The sequence below is a fragment of the Cherax quadricarinatus genome, chromosome 10, assembly GCF_038502225.1.
Source record: "Cherax quadricarinatus isolate ZL_2023a chromosome 10, ASM3850222v1, whole genome shotgun sequence".
Lineage (NCBI taxonomy): Eukaryota > Metazoa > Arthropoda > Malacostraca > Decapoda > Parastacidae > Cherax > Cherax quadricarinatus.
This window is the reverse complement of record NC_091301.1, coordinates 16,324,887-16,352,694: the sequence shown is the minus strand read 5'-3', so window position 1 is coordinate 16,352,694 and position 27,808 is coordinate 16,324,887. Positions and strand designations below refer to the sequence as shown.

The 27,808-nt window shown below is 45.1% G+C and overlaps 2 protein-coding genes across 2 annotated transcripts in view; one reads left to right on the top strand and one right to left on the bottom strand.

The window, feature by feature from the left end:
• Positions 1-27,808, top strand: part of LOC128687845 (uncharacterized) — a 150,320-nt gene that overhangs the window by 33,152 nt on the left and 89,360 nt on the right. The window lies entirely within an intron of this gene.
• Positions 17,001-22,913, bottom strand: LOC138850950 (uncharacterized). The gene is made up of 2 exons (XM_070083675.1): positions 21,050-22,913; positions 17,001-17,779 (listed from the first exon to the last, which is right to left on the bottom strand). The coding sequence occupies exon 1, from the start codon at positions 22,663-22,665 to the stop codon at positions 21,139-21,141; it is 1,527 nt and encodes a 508-aa protein (XP_069939776.1). The 5' UTR covers positions 22,666-22,913; the 3' UTR covers positions 17,001-17,779; positions 21,050-21,138.

Here is a 27,808-nt window from a genome sequence, read left to right as displayed (position 1 = left end):
AGCGAGAAAATGGAACCCGGAGACACAGCTGGAAGTTAAAAACACAGATGAGCCGCGGGTATGTCAGGAAGTATTTCTTCAGTCTCAGGGTGGTCGGAAAGTGGAATGATCTCTGTGAGGAAGTGGTGGAGTGAGACTCCATACATAGTTTTAAGAGCAGGTATGATAAGCCAAACGAGGCTTGGAGGTGGTGAATCATGCAAGCGGCAAATTGAGAGACGGGGCCAGGATATAGGCCTCGACCCACTGCAACCACATATAAGTAGGCATACACATACACACATTCGAAATTTAATTATATATATATATATATATATATATATATATATATATATATATTAAAGATAATTATCTTTCTTTCTTTCTCTCTCTCTCTCTCTCTCTCTCTCTCTCTCTCTCTCTCTCTCTCTCTCTCTCTCCCTTCTTCCTGGTCAGTACACGCTCACAACAGATTGAGCCAGGGAGAGGTGGGTGTTGCATGCTGATGAGCGCCAGTCAACAAGGTTGTTGGGAGAAGCCAGTGTTTTTTTCTTGTCTGCCCTGTATACATCTCCCGTTCTCTTTGCCATCATATTAATGTATCATTTGCGTTCTGTATAAATCTGTAGTGTTCTGTGTTCCGTATAATTCTATGGAAGTCATCATGGCCTGTATGAAGCTGGGAGTTAGGTTAGGCTGGGAGTTAGGCACCTGCTGCCCGTGTTCACCTTGCAGTGGTAGGTACTTGGGTGCCTCTGACACAGGAACACCACGGCTGCAGGGAATATCTTCTCCAACTACATTGCTAAAAACTCTTATGGACCCAGCTCACTTGTGACGTTATCTCCAGCTGCTACACCTCACGTCCAGCTCCTGTTTACAAGTCTATAGCCTCATGTCTTTGCTTTACACTAACGGACTGACCACCTTCATGGATTAGATTTTTTAGATTTTGCTACCGAAGCGGCTGGTTTATTGTGCACCCCACATCCATCCTGTGGACGGTAGCGCAACAGCATATGATACACAAAAGGCCTAGGAACTAGGCCCCCACCTTCATGGATGAGGGATTAGTCACCTCAGAATTACCTCTCCAATTTTTCTACTGTTTCCAGTGTTATAATCGCCTGCATTCGACTGAAGAAGCCTTCTTGAGCCGGCGAAACGTTTCGACATTAAGGATACCAAGGGTTGCACACGTGGCTTCACTGAGTGGTCAATTGATAGTCATCTCTTGATCAACTCATTGGGAAAATAAGTTGTCTTAACGAGCAATTTGTAGTATCCGGCTGTTATATCCAGTCATCCGTAGTTTCTGGGCTGCACATCCATCAAGAAACCAGGAGAGTTTTACTCTCCCATCGTCAGCAGTTGACAGCCCTTGTGACCTGAAGCCTCAACGGGTTCCTTCTTGTTGATGGTTTATAGGGCCACTCACAGCTTATACACAAGAACACAAGAACACAAGAACGAAGGAATACTGCAGAAGGCCCACTGGCCCATGCGAGGCAGGTCCAAGTCTCCTACCGGCTTAAGCCAATGCACCCAACCTAGTCAGGTCAGGTCACATTGACTTAAGGGAGGAACACGGCAACCGACCTGGTAGCACAAGCTATCAGGTCCAACTCACACCCACCCACATCCACTCATGTATTTATCCAACCTATTTTTAAAGCTACACAACGTTCTGGCCTCTATAACTGTACTCGGGAGTTTGTTCCACTCATCCACAACTCTATTACCAAACCAGTACTTTCCTATATCCTTCCTGAATCTGAATTTTTCCAACTTAAAACCATTCCTGCGAGTCCTGTCTAGGCTAGATATTTTCAGCACACTATTTACATCCCCTTTATTTATTCCTGTCTTCCATTTATACACCTCAATCATATCCCCCCTAATTCTACGTCTTTCTAGAGAGTGCAGATTCAGGGCCCTTAGTCTATCCTCATAGGGAAGGTTTCCGATACATGGGATCAACTTTGTCATCCTCCTTTGTACATTTTCCAGAGAATTTATATCCATCCTGTAATACGGTGACCAAAACTGTGCAGCATAATCTAAATGAGGCCTAACCAAGGATGTATAGAGTTGAAGAACAACCTGAGGACTCCTATTATTAATGCTTCTTGATATGAAGCCAGTGCCGAGCTCCGTCTCAACTGGTTCCTCTATGCGGCAATTCATAGTTTGAAGTCGAGCTTTCATCAGTGGGCCACGAAGCGTTAGTGGCCATTCTAGGTGCGGCCCGGGTGTGGCCGCAGTGCCCAGTGTGGCTGTCACTGCTCATTCAGCGGGGGCCACAATGACGCCTGACCACTAGCAATTTCACAAAGAGGCCACAAGGGGCGACATCGTTGTGTGTGTGTGGGGGGTGGGGGAAGGGAGGGACGATATAGGGGGAGGGGGTGTTGGAGGTAGTGGGATTTTTGAACAAGAGAGCACAGAGAGGGAGGAGGAGGGGGAGGCCATAACACTTGTTTTTTTGGAGGGAGGGAACTTAATTTGAAGTTCGCTAATAACTCGAAGTCAAGGTTTTTAATCAGGAGGTAAAGTACTAAAAATAGTAACCGCAGCAATAGTAGTAGTAGTAGTAATAGCAGTAAGAGTTGTAGTAGTAGCAGTAATAGTTGTTGTTATGGCATGTTAGATAGTCGTATGTTGAAATGTTGTTTTCCATACATATATATATAACAATTAAAATAAAGAAATTTACAAACACTTAGTAAAAATATGCTTTAATTTCAAGAAATGAGCAGTCAGGCAGGTGTTAAGTAAATGTGATCTAAGGTTAGGCCAGTAATAATTACTGTGTACGAATGGTATACAATACCGACAAGATGAGATTAAGACACATGTGCAACATCTGAGGACATGTACATAACCTTCACGACTACGACAACTACTACTACAACTATCCCATCTCTTTGGAAAGGACCTACTTCCACTGGGGAATCCCGCCTACCAGTGAATATGCCCTCGTCTGCTACACCTGACGTTACTATATAAGCGCCAGGATCCTTTCTTCTGCTTCAGAATCTCCACGACTATCGTGCTCTTCGCACCTACTCCTAGGTTGAGGGACTGATTACCTCATCTTCTGTACATAGTTCTACTGTCTTCAAGTTATGTCCTAGAATTTGTATTGATAAAGCCACTGGATGGCGAAACGTCTACAATAAAGATACCCAGATGTTGCACATGTGTCTTAATCTCATCAGTAATAATTACTCTAAATAATGCCTAGCTTTAAATGGAAAGTGGAGCTTAGCTTCTGTTGTGCAGGTATATAAGTTAATCTTAGAGTCGAGAGTAAACCCAAGTTTACTCTCTCTCTGACTGCTTCAATCACACTCACTCTCACTCACTCACTCACTCACTCTTTGGGGAAATTCATCAGTAACCAGCATTTTTCAGAGGAACCTTATGACGACGACATTTCGGTCCTTCCTGGACCATTGTCAGGTGACAGCTTTGACTTGTCGCGGCTGTGAAAGATCCTGGAACACCAAAATTTAATCTGCTTATTTAAATGAACATAAAAAATGTAGCTGTGGAAAGCGGACACTTTATTATCAATACCCAGCACTGGAGGAAGAAGAAGAAGAAGAAGAAGAAGAAGAAGAAGAAGAAGAAGAAGAAGAAGAAGATGATGATGATGATGATGATGATGATGATGATGATGATGATGATGATGATGATGATGATGATGATGATGATGATGATGATGATGATGATGATGATGATGGTGCTGAAGTAGAAGGACGATACCACCAGCTTCTTAACTGAGGAAACATTAGAATGCAGTTATTCTGGGCTCTCAAAAAATAAAAATCCCAGCACAACTGTGTGTTTATCCTCCGTTTATTAAGTAGAGTGGGAAACCTGCCGTTATACGGGGGGAGGGGGGGAGGGGGGGGGAGGGGGGGAGGGGGGGGGAGGGGTCAGCCAGTGGAAGGTTTCGGGCTTGTGTCGTGGCAGACACAAGCCCGCTAGAGTTCACTGTGCTAGAGGCGGTAACTGGAACAAACACTGAATCACAATCGATACCATCCTGAGTATCATCAGGATAATGGTAATTAACACCTGGAAGGTGAGGTGTTAGACACATGTGCAACACCTGGCTATTTTTGTTATAAGAAATCTTCAGATATAGATACCCAGGTGTTGTATATGTGTCTTATTCCACACAATCCAGAGTGCTTAAAAGCCAAAATAATAGTAAGATGAGCTAAGAGCTCCACTCTCATCCTCATTTACGCAAGGAGAGCTCCAGAAAGTCCCCTCATTTTAGAGCTCGCTCCCCTCCAGAGCTCACTGTATAATGCTAAGCGCAAATTTCTTTCGTTTAATACCCACCACCACCCAAGCTGACTCCCTGGGTAAAAAAAAAAAGAAGTAAATAAAGTCCCCCTATTGTCAGGAGTCGGCTACATCCAGCTCCCCAAGAACGTCAACAAAGAACTCTCCCTTCCTCAGTTCAAAATCCACTAGAATCCAGCTTTCCCCAGGAACGCTAACAAGCTCTCTCTCTCTCTCTCTCTCTCTCTCTCTCTCTCTCTCTCTCTCTCTCTCTCTCTCTCTCTCTCTCTCTCTCTCTCCCCCCTCTGCTGCAATCTTCACTTCCCTGGTCAGGTCAGGTTGTTACGAGACACAGGGGTCACGTAAGGTCGAGGTGGGGAGCAGGGTTACGCAGGAGAGTCGTCCTTGTTGACTCTGCCCACCCGATGGGGTGGTAGTTAATGCCCCACACGACCTGCCACCACACGCTTTATGACGTCATCACCTCGTTCGCTCACTCCAACATCCGGATTAACCTTTTTTTGTAAGCTTCTTGGATCATTTTTTTTCCTTAACGTTGGGGTGATATAAATTAATTATCGTCTTCATACTCTTGTAAATTATTTATTATTTTTCTTCTGCTGTTGTCAGTTCCTCTGCTTAAAATAATTTTTGTCTAATGTTGTTACAAATGATTTTTTTTCTTTTCGTTGTAAGTCAGTCCGTTTCATTGTTTCTGTTCTTGCATATTCAGTGTTTTCTTTCCTTTGTTTTTGCAAATTATGTTTTTGTTGTCCTGTTAAATTGGTTAATTTTTATTCGTCTATTGCAAATTCCTCTCTTTTTTTTTTTTTTTTACTTCTGATGTTATTGTAAATTATTATTTATACTAAGCTGTTGTTGACTCGATTTTGGGTGTAATCGAAAAAAATCTATCAGTTTTAAAGAGATGATACAGAAAATAATCTCTATAACTCCGAAATTATATTGTATACGACTTTATTTTACGTATAATTTGAATATTACATTAACAGAGGCGCGTATAATTCGGCTTTGTGGGGATGTAGTAATGGAAGAGTAAAGGAGAGGAAATGAAGGGGAGAAAGGATGCGATGGTGAGAAGGGCGATAGGGAATAGAAGAGATAGTGTGAGATGGAAGAGGAAGATGGAAATAGTGGTTTGAGAAGGAGTAGAGGGGAGAGAGTGAAGGAGCAATAAGGAGGAGAAGGAGACTGAGAAATCTTTTCCAGAGTTGAGAACGGTACTCGAGGAGGTGGGGAGAATTTCAGGCCTTTCCGACCACAGTCAACAACAGACATACGTTGGAAAACTAAGCTTCTGTTGGGATAACAGAAGCGAGACGACTATATTACTGTTGTGAGGGGACCGATTTTGAGTTGCAGTGTCTTGGTTATCATAAGTAAGACACATGCTTCTGCAGCCTGCTATGTATTCGACTGAAGAAGCCCACTGTGTAGGCGAAACTTTTCTGAATAAATACCTAAACTATTGTATATGTCTTACTCATCAACTTGTAGATATTGTATACCGTAATTATATTCACAATATGAATGTTCCCCAGAAAAGTAAAATAATAGGAACTATGTGCTTCCAGACATATTCTCAAGCACTGGTCCATACCAGTGTGACTAGTTAATGAGGGAAGGTCTGGTTGCATATCCTGTTAGATTATCCCAGAGCTTCGTTCCGTCAAGGAACTTTAGGCATGAACATTGTCCCTAAGGTGTTCGGGGAGAACCGCTGCTATAAGTTCACTGGTTGTCATACATGAAAACTGGAAAACAGGGAGTGCGGACACCAGTACCTCCTAGTCTAACTGGAAGAGTAGTTTGCTTCCAATGTTCGTCTTCTAGAGATAGGTTAGGTTAGGTAAAATTTGTCAGGAAACACGACGAGTGTTTCCTGACGAGTCTTAATCGTAGGATGACCCGCCGCAGGAGCTTTAGATCATCTGACCGAGGCCTTCCGCAGGCTTATCCTTCGACCCCATTAAGAATTATGGTTATGATTATAACCATTTTTGATATGTTCTTTTCTAGAGTGAGGTTGAGTATTTTTGAGAATATCAGCCTCAGGAGACTCTTACAGGAATCTTACAGGAGACAAGAATCACAGGAAAGGAAGGAAAATTGAAGGAATTTAAAAAAAAAAATACTTCTTCTCTTATGCCAAATCTAAGGAAAAACAACATCCAGTATTGGGCCCCAGTGTAGGCGGGATGGGACATACACAGATGACAGCCAAGAAATGAGTGAGATACTAAAGTCCCAATATAAGGGTCGACAATCTAAATTAATTCTTTATGAACGAAACCCAAAATTTGGTCATCTCAAAAATCTCGTATATTATTCTAACTTCACAAGACTTTGAAGAGGCAATAAATGACATGCCCATGCACTCTGCCCCAGGCCCAGACTCATGGAACTCCGTGTTCATCAAGAATTGCAAGAAGCCCCTATCGCGTGCCTTCAGCATTTTATGGAGACGGAGCATGGACACAGGGATCATCCCACACACACTAAAAACAACAGACATAGCCTCACTCCACAAAGGTGGCAGTAAAGCAATTGCAAAGAACTACAGACCGATAGCACTAACATCTCACATCATAAAAATCTTTGAGAGGGTTCTAAGAAGCAAGATCGCCAACCACCTAGATACCCATCAGTTACACAACCCAGGGCAACACGGGTTTAGAGCAGGTCGCTCCTGCCTGTCCCAGCTACTGGACCACTATGACAAGATTCTGGATGCTGTAGAGGATAAACAAAATATAGATGTAGTATACACAGACTTTGCAAAAGGTTTCGACAAGTGTGACCATGGTGTAATAGCACACAAAATGCGTGATAATAAAGGAATAACAGGAAAAATTGGTAGATGGGTCTATAACTTCCTGACAAATACAACACAAAGAGTAATAGTAAACACAATAAAGTCTGAGGCAGCTACGGTAAAAAGCTCTGTTCCACAAGGCACAGTACTCGTTCCCATTCTATTCCTCATCCTCATTTCTAACATAGACAGAGATGTAAGTCATAGCTCCGTGTCTTCCTTTGCGGATGACACCCGGATCACCATGGAAGTGACCTCCATCGAAGACACCGCGAGACTCATCATGGGCATCAACCAAATCTTCGAATGGGTCACTCAAACCAATACAAAGTTCAACGAGGAAAAATTTCAATTACTCAAATATGAGAAACTTGAAGAACTTAAAAATGTATCAGGGTATACCACAAATTCTAATCATACAATAGAGCGGAAAAGTAAAGTGAAGGACCTGGGAGTGATAATGTCAGAGGATCTCGTCTTCAAAAAACACAACAATGTATCTACCTCATCCGCTAGGAAAATGATAGGATGGATAATGAGAACCTTCAAAACTAGGAACGCCAAGCCCATGATGATTCTCTTCAAATCGCTTGTGCTCTCTAGGCTGGAATACTGCTATACACTAATGGCCCCCCTCAAGGCTGGTGACATTGCAGACCTGGAGAGTGTACAAAGAACTTTCACAGCACACATAAGTATGATAAGGCACCTAAACTACTGGGAACGGTTAAGGTCCTTGATCTGTATTCCCTCGAACGCAGGCGAGAGAGATACATGATAATATACACTTGGAAGGTCCTGGAGGGATTGGTACCAAACCTGCACACGAAAATCACTCCTTATGAAAGTAAAAGACTCGGCAAGAGACGCAACATTCCCCCGATGAAAAGCAGGGGCTCCACGAGTACTTTGAAAGACAATACAATAAGTGTCCGGGGCCCAAGACTGTTCAATTTCCTCCCAGTATACATAAGGAGGATTACCAATAGACCCCTGATTGTCTTCAAGAAGGCACTGGACAGGCACTTAAAGTCATTATCTGACCAACCGGGCTGTGGTTCGTACGTCAGCTTGCGTGCAGCCAGCAGTAACAGCCTGGTTGATCAGACCCTGATCCACCATGAGGCCTGGTCTCAGACCAGGCCTCGGGGGGTTGACCCGCGAAACCCTCTCCAGGTATACACCAGGTCATATTCATGTCGTATAGAGTTGTCATATTAGGGTGCACATCTCAGGAAATATGTTGGCCTGGGCAGAATCAAACACTTTGTGAGAAAGTGCAAGGCTAAATTGCCTATTCACTGCTCCATCCTCTTCAGATCATTCAGTTTCTTCAGGAGAATTGAGTCTATGACATCAGTTTCCAGAGGTGCTTCAAGCAAGATGCTATTTGTGAGGGCAATGATTGATGCTCCTCGAAGTTTTGATCTCACTGCCTCCATCACTTATTGACTGACTGAGATGATTTCACATTTGGATAATAATAATAATAATAATAATAATAATAATAATAATAATAATAACAATAATAATAATAATAATAATAATAATAATAATAATAATAATAATCATCTTTATTTCTACAAGTACATCTACAACGTATACAGACCTAGCAGAGCATTTCAGGCAGATTAGGTCAATTTTGTCCGTAGTATGTGACCCACACCAGTCCACTAATACCCAAGTACCTATTTACTACTAGGTGAACAAGGAGAGCAGGTGTCCTAAGGAAACACGCCCTAATGTTTCCACCCGTATATGGGATCGAACCACGAACCTCAATGTGTTAGCTGAGTGCGCTAGCAACCGAGGTACGAGGCACCTCTAGCTACGGAATTAAGGATGAGTCCCATCTCCTGATCCTGTGTCATCACCTGACAATATTTAGAAGGAACTCCTTTGTGCCAACCAGTGTACCATCATCCAGGAACCAGATGTTAAGCTCACTGGTCAGCCTGACCAGGTAAGTCGTAACCTCAAATGAGTACTTGTCACAGGTAACTAATGCTTGATAAACAATATTATTAAATTATAAGGTAATGATGCCAGTGATCTGAAAATAACGAATCTGAAATAAGTGAATGTGGGTTATCCATTGTCATCAGCATTAAGAAAATAAGAAACGACAGGTGAGTTATCCACTGTCATCAGCATTGAGAGAATAAGAAACGACAGGTGGGTTATCCACTGTCATCAGCATTAAGAGAATAAGAAACGACAGGTGAGTTATCCACTGTCATCAACACTAAGAGAATAAGAAACGACAGGTGGGTTATCCACTGTCAACAGCATTAAGAGAATAAGAAACGACAAGTGGGTTATCCACTGTCAACAGCATTAAGAGAATAAGAAACGACAAGTGGGTTATCCACTGTCAACAGCATTAAGAGAATAAGAAACGACAAGTGGGTTATCCACTGTCAACAGCATTAAGAGAATAAGAAACGACAGGTGGGTTATCCACTGTCAACAGCATTAAGGGAATAAGAAACGACAGGTGGGTTATCCACTGTCAACAGCATTAAGAGAATAAGAAACGACAGGTGGGTTATCCACTGTCAACAGCATTAAGAGAATAAGAAACGACAGGTGGGTTATCCACTGTCAACAGCATTAAGAGAATAAGAAACGACAGGTGGGTTATCCACTGTCAACAGCATTAAGAGAATAAGAAACGACAAGTGGGTTACCCACTGTCAACAGCATTAAGAGAATAAGAAACGACAAGGGGGTTATCCACTGTCAACAGCATTAAGAGAATAAGAAACGACAGGTGGGTTATCCACTGTCAACAGCATTAAGAGAATAAGAAACGACAAGTGGGTTATCCACTGTCATCAACATTAAGAGAATAAGAAACGACAGGTGGGTTATCCACTGTTAACAGCATTAAGAGAATAAGAAACGACAGGTGGGTTATCCACTGTTAACAGCATTAAGAGAATAAGAAACGACAAGTGGGTTATCCACTGTCAACAGCATTAAGAGAATAAGAAACGACAAGTGGGTTATCCACTGTCAACAGCATTAAGAGAATAAGAAACGACAAGTGGGTTAAGTCAACAGCATTAAGAGAATAAGAAACGACAAGTGGGTTATCCACTGTCAACAGCATTAAGAGAATAAGAAAGGACAAGTGGGTTATCCACTGTCAACAGCATTAAGAGAATAAAAAACGACAGGTGGGTTATCCACTGTCAACAGCATTAAGAGAATAAGAAACGACAAGTGGGTTATCCACTGTCAACAGCATTAAGAGAATAAGAAACGACAAGTGGGTTATCCACTGTCATCAGCATTAAGAGAATAAGAACCAACAGGTAGGTTATCCACTGTCATCAACTTTAAGAAAAAAGGAGTGCCATGCGGGTCTTCAATGCCCCAGACTTTAATTAAAGCTATATAGAAGGAGAGTTTAAGTCTACATGGATGGATTATTTAGTTGTTTATGAAGGTTTAATGTATTGCGAAACTTCACTTTTAATATAATAGTAAAGCTAAAAAAGGTAAAAATCCTGAGAGAAGAAATTGTTGAATGAAAGAACTACGTCCTCAGCTCTCAGGAGTTGCCCTGGGATGCCCTGGGTGGCCTTGGGATGCCCTAGGCTGCCCTGAGATGCCCTGGGTGGCCTTGGGATGCCCTAGGCTGCCCTGGGATGCTCTGGACTGCCCTGGTTTGCCCTGGGCTGCCCTAGGATACCCTGGGTTGCCATAGGCTGGACTCGTGCTTGGGGTAAACTTGTAGATGCTAGACAAGCTTGTTGCACAATTAATTGCTCTTTAATGACTCTACTTAGCAATGAGAAAAGTGTTACAACCACCACCACTACCAGCACTACACACTACCACCACTACCAGCACTACACACTACCACCACTACCAGCACTACACACTACAATCACTACCACACACCACCACCACTACCAGCACTACACACTACAATCACTACCACACACCACCACCACTACCAGCACTACACACTACAATCACTACCACACACCACCACCACTACCAGCACTACACACTACAATCACTACCACACACCACCACCACTACCAGCACTACACACTACAATCACTACCACACACCACCACCACTACCAGCACTACACACTACAATCACTACCACACACCACCACCACTACCAGCACTACACACTACAATCACTACCACACACCACCACCACTACCAGCACTACACACCACAATCACTACCACACAACACCACCACTACCAGCACTACACACTACAATCACTACCACACACCACCACCACTACCAGCACTACACACTATAATCACTACCACACACCACCAACACCACTACCAGCACTACACACTACAATCACTACCACACACCACCACCACTACCAGCACTACACACTACAATCACTACCACACACCACCACCACTACCAGCACTACACACTACAATCACTACCACACACCACCAACACCACTACCAGCACTACACACTACAATCACTACCACACACCACCACCACTACCAGAACTACACACTACAATCACTGCACACACCACCACCACTACCAGCACTACACACTACAATCACTACCACACACCACCAACACCACTACCAGCACTACACACTACAATCACTACCACACACCACCACCACTACCAGAACTACACACTACAATCACTACCACACACCACCACCACTACCAGCACTACACACTACAATCACTACAACACACCACCACCACTACCAGCACTACACACTACAATCACTACCACACACCACCACCACTACCAGCACTACACACTACAATCACTACCACACACCACAACCACTACCAGAACTACACACTACAATCACTACCACACATCACCACCACTACCAGCACTATGCACTACAATCACTACCACACACCACCACCACTACCAGCACTACACACTACAATCACTACCACACACCACCACCACTACCAGCACTACACACTACAATCACTACCACACACCACCACCACTACCAGCACTACACACCACAATCACTACCACACAACACCACCACTACCAGCACTACACACTACAATCACTACCACACACCACCACCACTACCAGCACTACACACTATAATCACTACCACACACCACCAACACCACTACCAGCACTACACACTACAATCACTACCACACACCACCACCACTACCAGCACTACACACTACAATCACTACCACACACCACCACCACTACCAGCACTACACACTACAATCACTACCACACACCACCACCACTACCAGCACTACACACTACAATCACTACCACACACCACCAACACCACTACCAGCACTACACACTACAATCACTACCACACACCACCACCACTACCAGAACTACACACTACAATCACTACCACACACCACCACCACTACCAGCACTACACACTACAATCACTACCACACACCACCAACACCACTACCAGCACTACACACTACAATCACTACCACACACCACCACCACTACCAGAACTACACACTACAATCACTACCACACACCACCACCACTACCAGCACTACACACTACAATCACTACCACACACCACCACCACTACCAGCACTACACACTACAATCACTACCACACACCACCACCACTACCAGCACTACACACTACAATCACTACCACACACCACCACCACTACCAGCACTACACACTACAATCACTACCACTCACCACCAAAACTACCAGCACTACACACTACAATCACTACCACACACCACCACCACTACCAGCACTACACACTACAATCACTACCACACACCACCACCACTACCAGCACTACACACTACAATCACTACCACACACCACCACCACTTCCAGCACTACACACTACAATCACTACCACACACCACCACCACTACCAGAACTACACACTACAATCACTACCACACACCACCACCACTACCATCACTACACACTACAATCACTACCACACACCACCACCACTACCAGCACTACACACTACAATCACTACCACACACCACCACCACTACCAGCACTACACACTACAATCACTACCACACACCACCACCACTACCAGCACTACACACTACAATCACTACCACACACCACCACCACTACCAGCACTACACACTACAATCACTACCACACACCACCACCACTACCAGCACTACACACTACAATCACTACCACACACCACCACCACTACCAGCACTACACACAACAAACACTACCACACATCACCACCACTACCAGCACTATGCACTACAATCACTACCACACACCACCACCACTACCAGCACTACACACTACAATCACTACCACACACTACCACCATCACTACCACACACATCCTCACCATTACATCTACCACACACTTCCCCACCACCATCACTACCACACACATCCCCACCACCGTCACTACCACACACCACCACCATCACTACCACACACATCCCCACCATTACCACTACCATTCACTTCCCCACCACCATCACTACCACACACTTCCCCACCACCATCACTACCACACACACCCCACCAAGATCACTACCACACACACCCCCACCATCATCACTACCAGACCACCACCACCATCACTACCACACCACGACCACAATCACTGCCACACACCACCACCAACATCACTACCACACCACCACCACCATCACTACCACACCACCACCACCATTACTACCACACCACCACCACCATCACTACCACACCACCACCATCACTACCACACCACTACCACCATTGCTACCACACCACCACCACCATCACTACCACACACCACCACCACCATCACTACCACACCATCACCACCATCACTACCACACCACCACCACCACCACTACCACACGACCATCACCATCACTACCACACACCACCACCATCACTACCACACACCACTACCACCATCACTACCACGCACCACCACCATCACTACCACACACCACCACAATCACTACCACACACCACCACCACCATCACTACCACACACCACCACCACCATCACTACCACACACCACCACAATCACTACCACACACCACCACCACCATCACTACCACACACCACCACCACCATCACTACCACACACCCCGACCATCACTACCACACACCACCACAATCACTACCACACCGCCACCACCACCATCACTACCACACCACCACCATCATCACTACCACACCACCACCACCATCACTACCACACCACCGCCACCATCACTACCACACACCACCACCACCATCACTACCACACCACCACCACCATCACTACCACACCACCACCACCATCACTACCACACCACCACCACCATCACTACCACACCACCACCACCACCACCACCACCACCACCACCACCACACCACTACCACCATTACTACCACACCACCACCACCATCACTACGACACACCACCACCACCATCACTACCACACCACCACCACCATCACTACCACATCACCACCACAATCACTACCACACCACCACCACCATCACTACCACGCGCCACCACAATCACTACCACACACCACTACCACCATCACTACCACGCACCACTACCACGCACCACCACCATCACTACCACACACCACCACCATCACTACCACACACCACCACCACCATCACTACCACACACCACCACCACCATCACTACCACACACCACCACCACCATCACTACCACACGCCACCACCGCCATCACTACCACTCACCAACACCATCACTACCACACACCACCACCACCATCACTACCACACACCACCACCACCGTCACTACCACACACCACCACCACCATCACTACCACACACCACCACCACCATCACAACCACACACCACCATCACCATCACTACCACACACCACCACCACCATCACTACCACACCACCACCACCATCACTACCACTCCACCACCACCATCACTACCACACCACCACAACCATCACTACCACACCACCACCACCACCATCACTACCACACCACTACCACCATTACTACAACACCACCACCACCATCACTACCACACACCACCACCACCATCACTACCACTCCACCACCACCATTAGTACCACATCACCACCACCATCACTACCACACCACCACCACCATCACTACCACACACCACCACCATCACTACCACACACCACTACCACCATCACTACCACGCACCACCACCATCACTACCACACACCACCACCACCATCACTACCACACACCACCACCACCACCACCGCCACCATCACTACCACACGCCACCATCACTACCACACGCCACCACCGCCATCACTACCACTCACCACCACCACCACCACCACCATCACTACCACACACCACCACCATCACTACCACACACCACCACCACCATCACTACCACACACCACCACCACCATCACTACCACACACCACCACCACCACTACCACACACCACCACCATCACTACCACACACCACCACCACCATCACTACCACACACCACCACCACCATCACTACCACACACCACCACCATTACTACCACACACCACCACCATCACTACCACACACCACCACCTCCATCACTACCACACACCACCACCATCACTACCACACACCACCACCACCATCACTACGACACACCACCACCACAATCACTACCACACACCACCACCACCACCATCACTATACCACACATCACTACCACACACCACCATCACTACCACACACCACGACCATCACTACCACACCACAACCACCACCATCACTACCACACCGCCACCATCACCATCACTACCACACCACCACCACCATCACTACCACACACAACCACCACCATCACTACCACACCACCACCATCATCACTACCACACCACCACCACCATCACTACCACACCACCACCACCATCACTACCACACACCACCACCACCATCACTTCCACACCACCACCACCATCACTACCACACCACCACCACCATCACTACCACACCACCACCACCATCACTACCACACCACCACCACCACCACCACCACCACCACCACCACCATCACTACCACACCACTACCACCATTACTACCACACCACCACCACCATCACTACCACACACCACCACCACCATCACTACCACACCACCACCACCATTACTACCACATCACCACCACCATCACTACCACACCACCACCACCATCACTACCACACACCACCACCATCACTACCACACACCACTACCACCATCACTACCACGCACCACCACCATCACTACCACACACCACCACCATCACTACCACACACCACCACCACCATCACTACCACACACCACCACCACCATCACTACCACACACCACCACCACCATCACTACCACACGCCACCACCTCCATCACTACCACTCACCACCACCACCACCACCATCACTACCACACACCACCACCACCATCACTACCACACACCACCACCACCGTTACTACCACACACCACCACCACCATCACTACCACACACCACCACCACCATCACTACCACACACCACCACCACCATCATTACCACACACCACCACCACCACCATCACTACCACATCCACCACCACCATCACTACCACACCACCACCACCATCACTACCACACCACCACCACCATCACTACCACACCACCACCACCATCACTACCACACCACCACCACCACCATCAATACCACATCCACCACCACCATCACTACCACCACCACCACCACCACCACCACCACCACCACCACCACCACCATCACCACCACCACCACCACCATCACCACCATCACCACCACCATCACCACCACCACCACCATCACCACCACCACCATCACCACCACCACCACTGTTACACTCCAAGTATTGTAACAACTATTTCCTTTTTAGAGCATAACAATTTTGGTCAGAGAGGTTAGGGTAATAATAATGATCCTCCGGAATGCCTAATTTTAATTAAGTATATTCATAATATAACAAAAGCCAGTTATAATATACGAATTATCGTATATAAGTTAAGAATACATGTTTCTTCTGTAGTATCCAACATATACATAAGGCTTTCAAAACAGAGGATTAGGAGGAGATCCTAGATATAACATATATATAAATGGAGATTACTTTATACATTAAAGTCTTGTTTCCCAATTGGAAGCAGTCAGAATAAAACAGAATATGTCCAGGCCGGCTAATAAATCTTGGCCAGTTACCAGAGACGAGCAGGAGTGTTCTCGTTGGCTGCTACTTCTTCACTGCTCGTCCCTCAACCTTGAGCATACAGGTAAAGTGGGTCACGTGACGTGACTCACCAACACTCAGTAGAGTAGTTGAACATAAAGGGGGGGGGGGGGGGAAGGGGGGGTATAACCATCGAACATCACGGCTAACTACACACCGGCACACCGGGCGGCAGGCAGGTTACTATAGCTCCAATTAAACTTATCATGGCCATGTTACATAAATTATAATTGTTAATAAGAATTAATCTTAATAATACAAGGACGTTCATTTCCAATTTAGCTATTAAAGGAAATGACCGCAATGTAATATTAAAGGAAGGTTAACCATAGGGGCATGACACCCCGGCCCACAAGCAAATATCTCGGCGTTTAAGATGCTGATGGAGTAGAAGAAACCAACCAGCTGGTATAGGGATGGAGGTACATCATTCCAAGGTTAGTCATCCACTTGCTAGAACTGGTCCAGAAACTGCTTGACTGCAAAGAATTTCCGTAGTTAAGCCATATTAGGAGCGAGAGAGAGCATCGGCTAACACGTTGCTCGAACCCTTTATGTGAAAAATGGAGATCCGGTAAGGTTGGATCCTTAAAGCCCAGCGTAATATTCTAACATTTTTTGATTTCATAGAATTTATGAAAGTTAGAGGATTATGGTCTGAGTAAATATTTATCACATGAGGAGTATAACCGAGGTATACGTCAAAGTGTTCTAAGGACAACACTAAAGCCAGGGCTTCTTTTTCTATGGTTGAATAAGATCTTTGATATTCTTTCAATTTATAGGAAAAATAACATATTGGATGTAGAATATTACCGTTTTGGAAGGATTGCAATAAGACAGCACCTATTGCTGCATCACTGGCATCAACATGGAGGGTGAAAGGAATTTGGAAATTGGGTGCACGCAATACTGGGGCAGAGGAAAGGAAACGTTTTAAACGTTTAAAAGCTTGTTCACAATTCTCGTCCCAATTAAATTTATATTTAGGACTGGTCAATCTAGTCAGGGGGGAGGCAACTTGAGCAAAGTTTGGGCAAAAACGCCTGTAATAAGTAGCCATTCCCAAAAATCGTTGGAGGGCTTTCCTGTCTTGAGGAGACGGGAAATTTAAAATAGCTTGGACCTTTAATTGGTCGGGGGCTACTAGTCCCTTCCCTATTTTAAAACCGAGATATTTAATCTGGGCTTTACCAAAGTCACATTTTTGTAAATTTACAGTGAAATTGTATTTCTGCAATGCTTTCAGTAGTTGCTCTAATCTTTGTAAATGAGACTGCCAGTCATCACTAAAAACCACCAGGTCGTCTAAGTATGCCTCTACACCTTCTAAGGGTTGGACTAAAATGTTCATAATTCTCTGGAAAGAGGAGGCGGCGTTACACAAGCCGAAAGGCATAACCTTATACGTAAATAGTCCGTTCTTAACTACGAACCCGGAAATCTCTTGGGCCCTAGGAGTTAACGGCACCTGGTAATACCCTCTCAGCAAGTCTAATCTGGTCACAAAGTTGGCACCGGCTACAGCATCTATTAAATCATCAATCCTGGGTAATGGAAACCCATCTGGTTTGGTGACTGAATTTACTTTACGGTAATCCGTGCATAGGCGTACGGTACCATCGGGTTTTGGGACCAATAAACAGGGAGAGGCCCAAGGTGTCCAACTGGGTTCTATCAAATTATATTCCAGTAATGTATTTATTTCTTGTTGAATTAATTCTTGCTTAGCAGGAGAGACCCGGTAAGGGGATTGCTTTATTGGACTATCTTCTAACAATTCAATATCGTGGAAACCCAATGTACAAGGAGTAGGGATATCTTTGAAGATGGAGTTATATTTAGTGATTAACTCTTTGATTTGAGATTTTTGGGAGGTAGGAAGAACTTCCAGGAAATGGTCTAGTTCTTTTAAAACTTCAGAATTATGTAGTCTAAATTCTCTTACTTCCCTTACAGTGTCATTCCTTATTTCAGTGGATGTAGGTTGAATAGAGGTAATAATAGTAGGGAGAAGGCTAGACTCGTACTTCTTTAAGTTATCTATGTGATACCTCTTAATTTTCTTACGACGTCCTGGTTCACGGACCAGATAATTCACCTCATTTTCTTTGTCTACTATTTCATATGGCCCCAAATATCTAGGTTTTAAAGAATGTCCTGGAATTAAGTTTTTAACTAACACTAATTCATTCGGAGAGAATGAACGAGATTTAGCCTTTTGGTCATAAGATTTCTTCATTTTGGCTTGAGCTTCTGACAGATTCACGGCAGCTAAGCTTTTTAATTTGGAGAGAGGTTCTTTCCAAAGTAGAGGACTGGGATGAAGAGGTCCTCTCTTCCCTATCCAAGAATCTCGTAATATGGCTAGGGGTCCTCGCACCTGATGTCCAAAAATCAAGTCAAATGGAGAGTATTTAGTACTTTCTTGTTCAGCTTCACGGAGGGCGAAGAGAAGAAAGGGTAAACCTTCGTCCCATTCACGAGAATATTGCTCACAGTAAGCACGTAAAGTAGATTTAAGGGTTTGGTGGAATCTTTCTAGCACTCCTTGTGACTGGGGATGATATGCTGTAGAGAGGATCTGTCTTACTCCTAATCGAGACATAGCCTCTTTAAAAACCTTAGACGTAAAATTAGAACCTTGGTCAGATTGAATTTCACGTGGTATGCCTACTTGAGCAAAGAAGCGTATTAAAGCTCTTACTATATTTCTGGAATTAATTTTGGACATTGGGATAGCATCAGGATACCGAGTTGCCATATCTATGATAGTGAAGATATACTGGTTACCCCTTTTTGTGCGGGGCAACGGTCCTACACAATCAATAACTAATCTTTCAAAAGGTTCTTCAGGACATTTTATTGGAAGTAAAGGGGCAGACGCGGGATTGTGCGCCGTTTTGCCTATTATTTGACAAACGTGGCATTTCCGTAGTTTGTCAGCAATATAAGTCCTCATCTGAGGCCAAAAAAAATATTTCCTTATCTTTTTCTCTGTCTTACGAGATCCTAAATGACCTCCCAGTGGATTATCATGTGCTAGTTCAAATACCATATTACGTAAGGACGATGGCACCACTAACAAGTTTCCTTTTGAACTCAAATCATTATCATTATTTCTCTTCCAAAGAAAACCGTCTTCATCTAAAAGGTAACCTTCCTCTTTATCCTTATTGGTTAAACTTTTATCGTCCTTTAGAGCTAAAAGAAATTCTTCTTTATTACATTTTCTAGCTAGGTCCGCAGGGACTGGTAAAACTTTGTCACCTGTGGGTCTCGACTGAATTGCTTCGCTAAACAGGAAGTTCAAACCTAATTCATCGGACATTTCTAAAGGCTGTTGAATATCCAAATTGTTAGAGTTCTTAGCCATGGCTCTGGTGACCACATTAAGGGGAAATAAATCTAGCCCTGCCTCAGAGGCTTCTAAGGCATAATTTACATCACAAGGATTATCTAAAACCAGAGGCTCTCTGGGTATCTCCAATTGATCAATTTCGTTCCCGATTAATAGATCCACGCCGGCAATGGGAAAAGGTTTATCTGAAAGTCCCACATTGATCCAGCCTACATATCCAGGCAGTTCTACATAAATCCTTATAATAGGGACCTTTATTATTGTGCCTCCGTAAGCCTCTAATAATACGTCTAGCCGGGGTTCTCTACTAGTAGGTAACTTTACCAGGTTTGATCTTAATAAAGAGAGATAGCTGCCAGTATCTCGAAAGGTAGTGATATTTACTAACCTCTCTTTACAGAGTCCGAACTTCCCCTGGGAAAAGTAGGGTTCCATAGCTACTCGGACCTTTTCTTCTGAAGCACTGTCGTGGTAAAGTCATCTATTAGACGGTCTGCTAGATGAGGCCTGAAAAGGTAGAGATTCATCATCCAGAGTTTCATACTTCCGAGAGGAATTTATTACCTGGGTAGGATATCTCCCTCTTGGTTGGGTTTTATCTTCCCGCTGTTTATGCCAACACTGGGACTGTCTATGACCTAACTTTTTACAAAAAAGGCACAGTGGTAATTGATCTTTAGGATACTGTCTGGAGAAAGAGCCGTTTGTCACCTGTTTTTTGTCTGAATACACCTTCAAAGGTTCGCCAGCTGGAGCTTTCCTAGCCGTCAATCTTGAACTAAAACCTTGGGAGGTAGATTTCTTTTCCGGGGCCTTAGACATTTCTGTGGTTATAGCATGGGAAATTTCAAAGTGATCTGCGTGGGCAGCAGTATCTAACAAGTTAGTAGTGGGAAATGTCAAAAGATAAGTATGCACCCTCTCTGGAAAATATTTAAAAAGATCTTCATGCAACATCAGCTGGGAAAGTGACTCGACTGAGGCGGCTCCCGCGGCCCTACGCCAACGCTCGAAAGCAGAGAGCTTTTCCCTGGCAAAGTCCACCCAAGACTGCTGAGGATATTTCTTCAGAGTTCTAAACATCTTCAAATAACTGACAGGTAATAAATCATAAGCTTTCAGAAGACAATCTTTTACCTGAGTATAATCAGAATATTGTTCAAAAGGTAAGTTGGCAGTTATGGTTTGGGCTTTTCCTATTAAAGATGAATGTATTAAAGCAGCCCAATATTTAGGAGGCCATTGCATCACCTTCGCCTGATTTTCGAATGCTTCAAAAAATGAATCTAAATTATCCTCCGTAAATTTAGGCATCAAAGAGGCTGCTTTACCAAGGTCAAATGAAGGGATTGTATACATATTACTAGATTCTCTTTTCTTCCTCAGTACTTCCCGTTCATAAAGCAAAGATTCACGTTCAAAATTCTCCCTTTTTAACTTTCTCTGGGCTTCTACAAAGGAGGTTTGAAGCGATAAAATACGTTCTAGACGTTCAAAATTCTCCTTAGATTGAATAGTAGTCAAAAGGGCTAAAGAGATTTGAGGTGGAACGTGTTCATCATCCAAAAGGACTTCTTGTTCTGTTTCAAAACTATCTGTAAATGGTTTACCTGGATCCGTTTCTTTAGTGTGATGGAGTTCTGTTCCCCATATAGTCCTTGGAGATGGAATTGGAGTCGTTGTAGCAGCGTAGCGTTTCCGAGTATCAGGAAGTTCATGTCCGTCGTCTCCAGTAGGGGTTGTTAGCGTCGTAGTTTCGGCCTCGGGTGTCTGTAGAAAAGAATTCAAAAAGGAAGGAATATCTGCTTCTCCATTCTCAGTCTCTGGATCCTGCTCATCTGGAAAAAGGACATTCTGTATCATACATCTGACTGTCTGGGCAGTGAAATGCCTGTCGTATTTTATGCCCAAGCTTCGTGCTAATTGCCAACAAGATTGAAGCTTCAAATTTTGTAATTTCTCCTTTGTTATATCTTCAAACCTCTCTGCCATTTCTACATTCATTTTAAAGGAAATTCAGTGTTATGCTCCCGGACACAGGCCCCCACTTGTTACACTCCAAGTATTGTAACAACTATTTCCTTTTTAGAGCATAACAATTTTGGTCAGAGAGGTTAGGGTAATAATAATGATCCTCCGGAATGCCTAATTTTAATTAAGTATATTCATAATATAACAAAAGCCAGTTATAATATACGAATTATCGTATATAAGTTAAGAATACATGTTTCTTCTATAGTATCCAACATATACATAAGGCTTTTGTAACAGACAATTAGGAGGAGATCCTAGATATAACATATATATAAATGGAGATTACTTTATACATTAAAGTCTTGTTTCCCAATTGGAAGCAGTCAGAATAAAACAGAATATGTCCAGGCCGGCTAATAAATCTTGGCCAGTTACCAGAGACGAGCAGGAGTGTTCTCGTTGGCTGCTACTTCTTCACTGCTCGTCCCTCAACCTTGAGCATACAGGTAAAGTGGGTCACGTGACGTGACTCACCAACACTCAGTAGAGTAGTTGAACATAAAGGGGGGGGGGGGAAGGGGGGGGTATAACCATCGAACATCACGGCTAACTACACACCGGCACACCGGGCGGCAGGCAGGTTACTATAGCTCCAATTAAACTTATCATGGCCATGTTACATAAATTATAATTGTTAATAAGAATTAATCTTAATAATACAAGGACGTTCATTTCCAATTTAGCTATTAAAGGAAATGACCGCAATGTAATATTAAAGGAAGGTTAACCATAGGGGCATGACACCACCACAACCACCACCACCACCACCACCACCACCACCACCACCACCACCACCATCACTATACCACACATCACTACCACACACCACCATCACTACCACACACCACGACCATCACTACCACACACCACCACCACCATCACTACCACACACCACCACCATCACTACCACACACCACCACCACCATCACTACCACACACCACCACCATCACTACCACACACCACCACCATCACTACCACACACCACCACCATCACTACCACACACCACCACCATCACTACCACACTCCACCACCATCACTACCACACACCACTACCACCATCACTACCACGCACCACCACCATCACTACCACACACCACCACCATCACTACCACACCACCACCACCATCACTACCACACACCACCACCACCATCACTACCCCACACCACCTCCACCATCAGTACCACACGCCACCACCGCCATCACTACCACTCACCACCACCACCACCACCATCACTACCACACACCACCACCACCATCACTACCACACACCACCACCACCATCACTACCACACATCACCACCACCGTCACTACCACACACCACCACCACCATCACTACCACACACCACGACCACCATCACTACCACACACCACCACCACCATCACTACCACACACCACCACCACCATCACTACCACCACCACCACCACCATCACTATCACACGCCAGCACTCACTACCACTCACCACCACCAGCACTCACTACCACTCACCACCACCAGCACTCACTACCACTCACCACCACCAGCACTCACTACCACTCACCACCACCAGCACTCACTACCACTCACCACCACCAGCACTCACTACCACTCACCACCACCAGCACTACCACACTCCACCACCATCACTACCACACACCACCACCACCATCACTACCACACACCACCACCATCACTACCACACACCACCACCACCATCACTACCACACACCACCACCACCATCACTACCACACACCACCACCATCACTACCACACACCACCACCACCATCACTACCACACACCACCACTACCATCACTACCACACACCAACACCATCACTACCACACACCACCACCACAATCACTACCACACACCACCACCACCACCATCACTATACCACACATCACTACCACACACCACCATCACTACCACACACCACGACCATCACTACCACACACCACCACCACCATCACTACCACACACCACCACCACCATCACTACCACACACCACCACCATCACTACCACACACCACCACCACCATCACTACCACACACCACCACCATCACTACCACACACCACCACCATCACTACCACACACCACCACCATCACTACCACACACCACCACCATCACTACCACACACCACCACCATCACTACCACACACCACCACCATCACTACCACACACCACCACCATCACTACCACACACCACCACCATCACTACCACACACCACCACCATCACTACCACACACCACCACCATCACTACCACACACCACCACCACCACCACTACCACACACCACCACCATCACTACCACACACCACCACCATCACTACCACACACCACCACCATCACTACCACACACCACCACCATCACTACCACACACCACCACCATCACTACCACACACCACCACCATCACTACCACACACCACCACCATCACTACCACACACCACCACCATCACTACCACACACCACCACCATCACTACCACACACCACCACCACCATCACTACCACACACCACCACCATCACTACCACACACCACCACCATCACTACCACACACCACCACCATCACTACCACACACCACCACCATCACTACCACACACCACCACCATCACTACCACACACCACCACCATCACTACCACACACCACCACCATCACTACCACACACCACCACCATCACTACCACACACCACCACCATCACTACCACACACCACCACCATCACTACCACACACCACCACCATCACTACCACACACCACCTCCATCACTACCACACACCACCACCATCACTACCACACACCACCTCCATCACTACCACACACCACCACCATCACTACCACACACCACCACCATCACTACCACACACCACCACCACCATCACTACCACACACCACCACCATCACTACCACACACCACCACCATCACTACCACACACCACCACCATCAGTACCACACACCACCACCATCACTACACACACCACCACCACCATCACTGCCACACACCACCACCATCACTACCACACACCACCACCATCACTACCACACACCACCACCATCACTACCACACACCACCACCACCATCACTACCACACACCACCACCATCACTACCACACACCACCACACACATATTCACCACCAGCAGCAACAGCAACAACAGCAACAGTCTGCAGCACCATCAGAGAATCATCAAGGGACCACAGACTGGCTCTAGTCCAAACTTCCTCAAGACATGAAGATGCAAGAGCGCTTAATAATCTCTCTCCTCCTCCTTCTCCTCTCCCTCCCTCCTTCTCTCTCCCTCCCTCCCTCACTCCCTCCCGCCTACATCTTGCCCAGTAACTGGAGACTAAAGGGGGATTTACGTGAGGATTACCACCCTCCCCCTCCCAGGCTCATTAGGGAGTTGGGCATAGACGACAGAATCCCTCTCCACTATGCAACCCGAGTTAGACTTGTAAATAGGAGCTTGATAAATCCGGGTGCCACTGTCAGTCGTTCTAATGTAGAAATATGAATGGGACTATATATATATATATATATATATATAAACCGGCAGGCCGGACTTGAGTCCTGGAGATGGGAAGTACAGTGCCTGCACTCTGAAGGAGGGGTGTTAATGTTGCAGTTTAAAAACTGTAGTGTAAAGCACCCTTCTGGCAAGACAGTGATGGAGTGAATGATAGTGAAAGTTTTTCTTTTTCGGGCCACCCTGCCTTGGTGGGAATCGGCCAGTGTGATAATAAAAAAAAATATATATATATATATATATATATATATATATATATATATATATATATATATATATATATATATATTCAATATTTATATGTCGTGCCGAATAGGTAAAACTTGCAATTTTGGCTTTATTAGCAACGCTCTTCTTGCCGAATAAGGAAAGCGAAAATTTGTGTATGCAGTAATTTAGCAGAAATCATTCTTAACCTAACGAAAAAAAATAGATTTCATTGTGTTTATTTATTGCTAAATTATTGTTAACTTATCTAAAAATATATTTAGTTGGATTATGCTAAATTAAATTGTGCTTGTTATAACAAGGTTAGGTAAGTTTTCTGAGGTTCTTTTGGTACAAAATTATTAATTTTTACATTAACTTAAATGGAAAAAAATATATCTTAAAACATATAAAAGAAAATTTTTGAAATGAGTTCTTGCTAACTGAACAGTTGTGTGTGTGTGTGTGTGTGTGTGTGTGTGTGTGTGTGTGTGTGTGTGTGTGTGTGTGTGTGTGTGTGTGTGTGTGACGACGTTTCGGTAATAGACCACTATCAACTAGCAACATGATGATGGTCCTGGATGGAGGGAGACCTGGGTTACAGTTCCCTTTCCATATTGTTGGGAGGTTGTAAACTGTAATGTGGTTTTGCTGCGGCTGAAATACGAAGCTGGCGAGAGATACATTAGTCAGGTAATTGATTTACATCACAAAATATATTACATTGTGAGAGAAGCGGAAGTGCAACAGTGTTGCTGTGTATCAGGGGTGTATTAGGGTGTATCAGGGGTGTATCAGGTATGTATCAGGGGTGTATCAAGGGTGTATTAGGGTGTATCAAGGGTGTGTCATGGTGTAACAGTGGTGTATCAGGGTGTATCAGGGATGCATCAAAAGGGTAGGTTTATCAGGATGTGTATCAGGTGTATCAGGGGTGTTACAGAGGTATATCTGGGAAGTATGAGATGTGTATCAGGGGTATAAGTTGTTAGATTTCTTTACTGCCCGGTCATCCTCACTGTAACACTGTCCGGCTTGTTCATCATCTGGTTCTTGAATAATGGCACACTGACTGGCACTCTGACTGGCACTCTGGCTGGCACTCTGGCTGACACTGTGACTGACACTCTGGCTAGCACTCTGGCACTCTGACTGGCACTTTGGCACTCTGGCTGTCACTCTGGCTGGTACTCTGTCTGGCACTACAAATTCTGTAGTTTTATGAGTCTCTGACCGCGGGTTCTATCCTCATCCGTGGAATTTTGTTTGCAATCGTGTATTTACGATTTCGTGAATCACTACAAAATCCCCTCTTAGAGGACGTCAGGAAAATAAAAACAAATTTTGGAGGTAATCTAAGTCTGTCCTTAAATACCACAAATGTGAGA

What these genes read in the sequence shown, in the direction of transcription:
- LOC138850950 (XM_070083675.1), bottom strand. Translation starts at nt 22,665, where the DNA reads ATGAATGTAGAAATGGCAGAGAGGTTTGAAGATATAACAAAGGAGAAA.